The following is an 8,668-nucleotide window of genomic DNA, read 5'->3' on the forward strand; positions in this document are numbered from 1 at the left end:
TAAAATAGCATTTGAACATATGTGACGAATTTTTCAGGTTCGTTAATAAGATATGGTGTTAGTTTGTTAAAATTGTGAACATGAACTATTATTTTCAAAGATTAACACTAAATAGCATTCTTGAAGGTCCGATATCGTTTTCATCGTGTTCTTCTGATTCTAACAAAACCAAGTTTGACTCCAACAGGCGCGATATAACATTTGGTAGGTTATTGGGGCTCCCGAGCGCGAGCGTCTGCTCGGGAAAACAGTTGAATGTTTGTTGTGGTCCGAGGCGGCCATCTTGGAACTTCTTCTTGTTCTTCTAACCGCCAAAATCACTCATTCGATCTCGAGTTATCGTGCGGACAGACAAACACACACACAGACAGACAGACGCGAAACTTTTTGATCATCACTGGAGTAATAGGCTTCACTATCGCTCAGCCAAATAGGCTTCGCTAATCGCTCAGCCAAAAATATCTCAAAAGTATACATTTGAGACAGTCCCAAGTTGCAGTATACTTGTACCTTTTCATAGTCCTCTGGTCTGCCTATGCTTCTCATGGCTCTCATTGCATAATCGATGAGTCTTGGACAATTTATCATATGCGCAACATCGCGCTTCAGTGGGATTCCATCCTGCACGAAATAAAAATCAATCATTATAATCAATACGCCCTAACAGGAACTTTGCATTGAACCGCACCCTCTTCTCTCTCTCTCTTTCTCTCTCTCACGCACACACAAACACACCAAGGGGTAAATCACTCCTGAATTCGTCCTACAAATTTCTTGACGTGAATGGAAATTTTCTATAATGACACTGAATTGTTTTGTTTTTGAACTGGGTTGAACTATTTCTAAATTGTGTTCAATTAAACTGAATTGTTTTGAATTAGTTTGTAGTTTGTATTGAGCAAACGTAGGGGTGTACACTTAGCAGGGGGGTTGTTCACCCCTCGCACATACACACACACACACACACACACACACACACGTATCGCAAGGAACTAAAAAGCATTGCTCTAAATTTGGTTTGACCTGTTTCTTTTCCAGAGTTCATCCTGGTACTGGTCGGGGAAGTGAAGGAAGACAGAAAAAAAGTCACGATAAATAAACGGTGTCTGGAAGTCCAGGAAAATTCGGGGAAATTTAATTTGGGTTCAGGAAAACTTTTCAGTGTCCCCTCCCCCTCCCTCTTAACAGAAGCAAAGGCTATTGACTACTGAGACACCCTTGACGCATGCCTGCAGAAGTGGCGTATCTGTGAAGAGGCGTGAAACACTAGCGATTCTGCGCCGACCAGGCCAACACTAGAGGATCTGGGAAGAGACAGCCGTCACTGCTTTTTGGCTGACCTGCACGTCAACGTTTGAGGCCTATTGCTCATCGTTGGTATGTCGGTTAGTACTGAGTGAGGTGAAAATTCAATCACGAGGACATACACATTAGAATGAGCTAATAGTCAATACTGTACGACGTACCTACATACAGCAGTAGCAAGAGGCCTCCAAAGTTGACTGTGCAGGTGAGCCGAAAAGCAGATCTGCCAGTGATGACCGTTTCTTCCCAGGTCCGCCAGTGTGTTGGCCTGGTCGGCACAGGCGTACTGTAAAATGCTTGCAAACTATATTCTTTGCCGTTCTTTGCAATGTTGCAAACAATTGCAAACGTTTGTATTTCAAAGAATTAGTTCGTATTGCAAAGAAGCCCTTTGCAAGCTGACAGAATCCATTCAAACAATAAATGTTTGCATTGCAAAGAAATAGTCTGCAAGCTTGCGAAGAACTAGTTCGTATTCCAGTGCTTGAAAATTTCGTCATTGCCCTTCAGGAAGGGTCAAATCAGTTTGCTAATAACTTCATCAGCAGTGTACAGTGAACTAACCGTTCGAGCATTTCAAAAGTCGGTTTTAGCAAAATTACGTTGCTAAGTCATGCATTTTCCTGGTAGCAATGATTGTTCCGAGGAGGACGGAACCAACCAGTGACACTGCAAGCCACTGATACAAAAATGAAGTAGCGTATAGAAACCGCTACAGTCACATGTGGAAAACGTTACCATACCCAACTGAGGAGAGTTGGCAGGTACCCTTCGCGCGTTGATATTAAACCATTATCTGACGCATGGTTGACTTTTTGAACAAAAACTTTTATATTCACTCAAGGTCATTGTCTTGTAGAGCATACAGCGTAAAATTAAATGTTAGTTGCGTGTCAAAATTTGAGTTTTATGCCCAAAAAAGATGGTTATTGTTATAGACGCTCTGACCGTTGCGCCATCTAGCGGCAGTTACTAGCGACACACAAAATCTTAAAATCTCTCGATTGAAGAGATTTCCCTTCGGAAGGCAGCAAAGGCAGCCCTTCTCTGCTCTCACACTAAGTTTTACATGAGAGTGTACAAGTTTTTTTGGTTTTGGTTTTTGGCTGGTGGCTGGCTGCAACAGCACATTTCTGAACCATATGGTACATCCTATGTTCCAAATTTTTATATCAAGTTAACGAAAAATAATACCAGGATTAGGACAAACTGTAACAATGTTACAAATATTTGTAACAATTACAAAAACCTGCCACAGTTACAAAAATTTGCACTCGTATCGTTAAAGTTTGTACGTCGGTTACAATTTTTTGAAACAATTACAAAATTTTGTCACAACATTAGAAATTTTTGAATCAGCATCCAAGGTTACAAAATTTTGTTTCAAAATTGATACTAGAACTTGTAACTTTTTTTAGAGTACAGTTTGGTTTTAATCTATGGCAATTAATTTCTTCGTATAGCATGACTGCGAAAAAAATGTTCGAAACTTTACGACAAGTTATATTATTTTGGATAACAACACAAGCATGTGAAGCTACAAACTTCAAACTGTAAATTTACTAATGAATTTTAGAACTAAGAAGTATAATTTTATGTCGTAAAAGTACGAAGTTACTGATGATATTACGAAATATGTTGTAAAGATACAACTTGGCATTCGGAAGATAGTTACGGGGTTTTTCACAAACGACGAAGAAAAAAGGAATTGGTCATCAGAAGTAAAAAATAGTTAATTTCGGGACGATCGATAAATATTAGGTGTGGTAACGAATATTTCAGCTGTCAAAACCTTGATTTGGTATAAAACAAAGCACGTCACTACAGGAGCCAAGTCGTGGTTTGCTTTTAGAATAAATGCGCCAGCTCAAGCACCGAACATCTTGTTCTGGCAACTAATCTTGGTTCTGACAACAAATTATTGGTTATCTCAATAATATTTTGATCGGGTGTCCCGAAATTCACCATATCCAACATTTTCCGTCATTTTTAAACCGTTTTTCAGTAATTTTTAGTCATTTTCAGTCAATTTTCGGTCAATATTAGAAATTCGGTCAGTTTTGACCAGAGTTGTTAACGTTAAAAATGAAATTTAACGCGTTACGTTTCGTTAATCTGAGATTTGAGTTAACGTAAACGCGTTACGTTTCGCCAGTTGTGACAAAATTAACGCGTTACGTTTCGTTAAACGTCGTAACGTCGTTGACGTTGATGCAGAATAATAAAAAGAACGTAAAATATTGAAAATTAAGAGCAGAGGGCTGTTTAAAGTTAAGAAATATGATAAAAAAATAACTTTTATTATCAAAGTTTTACTTTCAGCACAACTTGAGGCTCGGCTTTCTTCGTTCGCTAGTCGCACTTGTACTGCATGTCACGAAAACTACAATATTCGCTGACCAGCTGCCCAAATTTTTAACGTCAACGTCGTTACGACGTTTCGGGACCCGGTTAACGCAAACGCGTTACGTTTCCCTAGCTGCCAAAAAATTAACGTATTACGTTAACGTTAAAATAACGTTAACGAAAACGTCGTAACGTCGTTACCCGTTAAATTAACGTTAACAACCCTGGTTTTGACCGATAGTCTTTGAACGCGAAAAAATCAAATATGACGGACTCCTCGCATTTTTGTAACTGTCCAACTACAATATTTATGTTTTGGACAGTTACTAAAGCGGATCGTGGAACTGCGACAATTCTTATGAAAATATTTCTATAAAGTTACGGCTTTTGTACACTGATCCTTCTAAAAAAGCATTCCATACTTTGATGATGTAATGTCATGATCATTTACTTACCTCCAAATATGGAAATATTTTCGGAGGCATGGAAAACATTGCTTTGATTAACTGGTACATGCTAATGTTTCCCAAGTCTTGGATGAAAATCACGCCAGTAATTGTTGGTTCCGTAAGAAATATTGTCTCCAAGCCCATGAAAATCGCCTTAAAGAGATCTGAAACGCTGCAATAGGACAGCGCATTGGCATTCATGGAGTACATAAGGACACGGCAGTTATCTGGCGTCAGGCGTGGAAGTACAGCAATGTTCCTGGAAAAGTAAGAAACCAAAAACAATGGAAAATGGCACATCGCCTAGGATAAGCTTGCTGATAGTCACAACATTGTGCTAGAACACTGTAAACTCCTTCATAAGTATTTCTGTATTCCAGTGTACCTGCGCCGTTGCGTATTACTTTGTACGAAAATATGGGCCCACAAAAATGTGTCCAACAACAAAGAAAACGCACAACAGTGCCGAAGGTACGCGCCTCGTCTATGAGTGTTAAAGTCAAAGTGGCCATGTGATGCATCTCCGTATGCTTGCTATGTCAATTATTAGCCAGTTTACATTGAAGATTAATCTATTGTTGTCCATCTTGTCTGATGCGTTCCCACATGTTTGCGACGGTTGGAATTATTTTGGGGTCTTCAATAAAGCTGACAACAATGTGAACAATGTTACCTATATGTTACCTATATCCATGCACAGCACAAATACGTAACTTGGGGATCGTGCCCAAACCACGTGACGGGTTTTTGGCGGGTTTTGACCTCCCCTCTTCCCCCCCTGTGGTGGTCTGTGGTGGTTTTGGGGACCCCCCTCCCCCTCCCCCCCTCCATTTTCACATGGTTTTCAGCATATGTGTTATTTGACGTATTTACAAGTATATGGAGCATTTTAAAACAAGCAGGCCCGCCCTTCCGCCAAACGGAGTTGCCAGCTCCACTTCGCTGCGCCGGAAACTCCGTTCGGCAGGGGCCGGGCCTGCTTGGCCTGCCGGCGGCGATGGTCGGGCCTTCGGCCCGACCATTTCAGTCTCGCGATTTACTGAAGTGCATAATCAAATAAATAATGTGACCGGTAAATTACTTTGCATATTTGAGTAAACTAAAGCGTTCGGCGGGGGGCCTGCGGCCCTAGAGATTTGCTCCTTGGAAATGACAAAAGACTGTAACGGGGCAACACCGTGACTACACCCCACCCTTCTGCTTTGCTTAGAAATTAAAAAAAAAATTAACCCGCGCAGTTTTTAGATTGTATATTGTTTGTCAAAGAGTCTTAAAACTTGACTTTTTGCCATTGTTTTCAATATATCCACCTCTAGGGCCGAAACAGTAAAAGATACGGCTAATGCGAGGGTAGTTCCTGATTCAGAATGTATTGTTTTGGGGGGGTACTTCCTCTGACATTTTACGATTGGACGCCTCCTTGTACGTCTTTATGTGCAACGTGGTCATTTTTTGTCGAAAAAAACACTCTAGCGCCGAAACGGTTCAATATAGAGTCAAACGGACAAAATTTTCGCCCAGAGGGCTCTACTTTCACGAGTTACCCCTTAGGAGACCACAAAAAAAAAATATTTTTTTTCTACTTTTTGGACCAACCCCTATTTCTTTGTTACCCCCTTTCACCCCCTTAGGGGTGGTTGCTAGGATTTGCACCAGGCGTTTCGTTGTCCAGGAGTGACCCCTAAGATACCCTGAAATTTGCAGACCTCTAGCTCATCTCCTTCCTCTTACACGGACGACGGACAGACGGACGGACGGACACGAGAGCGGTTGCATAAGCCCGCTTTAATGCTTTTTTAAAAGCAGAAGGGCGGGCTAAAAAAGTGCATGTTTGCTGATATTCAAAACTTAATTTAGTGATGACTTCAATTGAACACCGTCAGATTTCAGTGATTTATCACGCAATAAACGGATTTGTGTTGGGATTTTTTTAAAAAAACGTGCTTATTCGAGCAGGTGACTTGGCCGAAAAAACCTCCCCCCTGGTGGTGGTGAGTGGTATTTCCACAGACCCCCCTCCCCCAAAACCCATCACGTGGTTTGGGTACGATCCCTTACCTTGTTTTCTGGATGTCTGTCTCATTTTCTCGCCCTCTGCGTCAGTATGGTACTAAGAAATTTATTCTGACTACATCGTGTCTCAATTTTGTCAAACTACTGAAACTGCAACAGAAAACAGAGCGCTTCGACGCGTTTTAACAACAACGTTCTATATACAGCGCGTCATTTTCACAATGTCCTATCTAGAAAGGGTCGTTTTCACAATGTTCTAACTGACATTTTTGACCAAATTGAGTTATGAGTGGTTTTGAGGTAGAGACGTGCGTCTCTACACGTACAACCAAGAATGTTTCCGAAATTTTGATCCCAAAGTACCTTTTTAAGGGGGTTTGTAAGTATTCTATCTACAGACCACACTCGTACGTCCCGCGCACAGTAGTGTATCTACTCCAACCGCGCGGCGCGCCTGGCAAGCGATGCGGCAGCAAGACGTACTAGCGGCAAGCAGCGAGTGTGTGTGTGTGTGTGTGTGTGTTGGTTATCCTTAAGCAAATGAGAGTGTAATCCAAGGCCCAGGCCCAAGGGACCCCATCCTCCTCTACGTTTATACGTGCTACATGCAGGTCAACAGGTAAATGTTCACATTGTTTTCAGCTTTTAAGACAATATCAAACTCTTACCGACGCCAACTTGTTCAGACTCACAAAATGAGACGAAAAACAATAGTTTCCTCTAAATTGACACTGAAAAAATAATAGATGACGCAGCAATCCTACAGATACACCACCTCATTTATCAAGCCTGCCCTTCTCTTTTGAAAAAGCTATCCAGCGGGCATATGCAAACGACCTCGTGTTTGTCTGTTTCACTAGAAGACGATGTGATAGAGACTTGAAATTTTAAGGATAGATCACCCCTAGAGAACGAAACGCTTACGGCAAATCCTGGGGGTAGGTCCCAAAAGTTAATTTTTTATATGTGTTCTGTAAAGGTTACACGTCACAATGGAATAAATCTTCTTCAAAGATATAACGTGACAATGCGAAGACTTACAAATATTGATAAATCCTTTGCACTTCTGGAGTATTTGTGTCCCAGCCCTTAAATAAGTCTTCACAATCGTTTCGGGCTTTGTAGAAGTCCGTAACGCACTTCTGTGCTCTCTTCAAGTCATAATCAACGCAGTGAACAAACTTTACCAGGTCAGCATCTAACGTGCAAAACAGAGAAGCATTATTTGTTACAACTGTTTCTACTTCATCACACGAGGAAATGCAAAATGGTTACGGATCTTACATTTTAGACCCTTTCCGTTCAAATATCTTTTGAGGGGATGACTTTACTGTCAAGGTAACATTTGTTTTCTGTTTAGTTAGTACGAAGACGCAGATATGGCAAAAAATATCGTTCAGACCGGTTAAGATTTCGATGAAATAGAGCGTGGACACGAAAGTGACCCATTGCCGAGAACTGCTCGGCTATGTTCTCACTCTTGGCCCGTCTCCAGAAAGTTACAGATGTCTTTACTCGACTGGATCCAAAAATGTCCTCCTTGGAAAGGTAACAAAAGTCAAAAAGCCAGTTTTTGCCACTTTTCTACAGCAAAACTTAACATACGACAACCAGGTGAGGCTTTTCTGGTTCGTCACCTAGACTGACTAGAACACCTAAAAACTGTTCGTGTCAAGCATAGAGTGAAAGATCCGTGCACTCTATTGCAAAGTTCCTATTGCGAATTTAGATAAGGTTCAAAGGGGGTTGTGTCGGGGTTGTGTACCTGACCCAAAATACGTCTCGCCCTTGCCGATCGGTCGTCTCTTTCGTCTAAAACGTTTGATTTTATACGATTTTGTAAGATCCGTAACCATTATAAGGATCCGTTATGCGGCTTATAGGGTAATTTTGTAACTTATGAGTGGGAGCTCGGATCTTCGAAATCTTGTTGGTTCTATGACATTTCGTCCACGACACTTTCGTCCACACCTTTTAGTCCTACTTATTTTGTCCTATATTGTAGCTGTCCACGCAACTTTGTCCATACAAGTATGTCCAATAATCGTGTGCCCACTTTTTTTTTTTTTGAATGCCATAGTCAACTTTGGCTTTTTTTTCATACCCAAGGAGGAAAAAAACCACATTCTTTGACCAGACTTTCTCGAAATCTGAGGAGTTTTCCTCAAACCAGGGCAGATCCTCAAAGTTTTCCCCTTGCGCTCAAAAATTGAGACATTGTTTTTACTTTACTGCCAATAATTTAGGAAAAGTCGACTAGTCTTCACCCTCTGAATATCCAGCGCTTATAACCGCCCTGACCATTCTTCATGAATCTCTTTGTTGAGTATAAAGGGGAATTACAATAATTGAAAGATTTTCTATATTTGTTGCGAGAACAGTCTTTTGTTTGTTCTTGAAACTGCTTTTCAGCCCGCTCATTCGCTTAAAAGCTATATAAGCGGGCTTATGCCATCGCCCCTGTGTCTGTCCGTCCGTCTGTCCGTTTCCCAAGAAGAACGTGAGCTAGAGGTCTGAAATTTTCAGGGTATAATTGTTGTCACTTCTGGACAACG

The 8,668-nt window shown here is 41.1% G+C and overlaps 1 protein-coding gene across 3 annotated transcripts in view; it reads right to left on the minus strand.

Moving 5' to 3' along the window:
• LOC113214288 (alpha-tocopherol transfer protein-like) overlaps positions 1 to 8,668 on the minus strand; it is a 22,917-nt gene that overhangs the window by 8,891 nt on the left and 5,358 nt on the right. For 2 of the 3 annotated variants that reach the window (XM_026433603.2, XM_026433602.2), the window contains exons 3-5: positions 7,155 to 7,311; positions 4,107 to 4,359; positions 511 to 621 (exon numbers count right to left, since the gene is read on the minus strand). In XM_026433603.2, the coding sequence (XP_026289388.1) occupies positions 511 to 621; positions 4,107 to 4,359; positions 7,155 to 7,311 (521 nt within the window). Of the gene's footprint in view, positions 1 to 510; positions 622 to 1,466; positions 1,592 to 4,106; positions 4,360 to 7,154; positions 7,312 to 8,668 lie in introns of all 3 variants that reach the window. The other variant, XR_008011217.1, reaches the window with a different exon arrangement.

The sequence above is a fragment of the Frankliniella occidentalis genome, unplaced genomic scaffold (genome assembly GCF_000697945.3).
Source record: "Frankliniella occidentalis isolate FOCC.00 unplaced genomic scaffold, Focc_3.1 Scaffold64, whole genome shotgun sequence".
Lineage (NCBI taxonomy): Eukaryota > Metazoa > Arthropoda > Insecta > Thysanoptera > Thripidae > Frankliniella > Frankliniella occidentalis.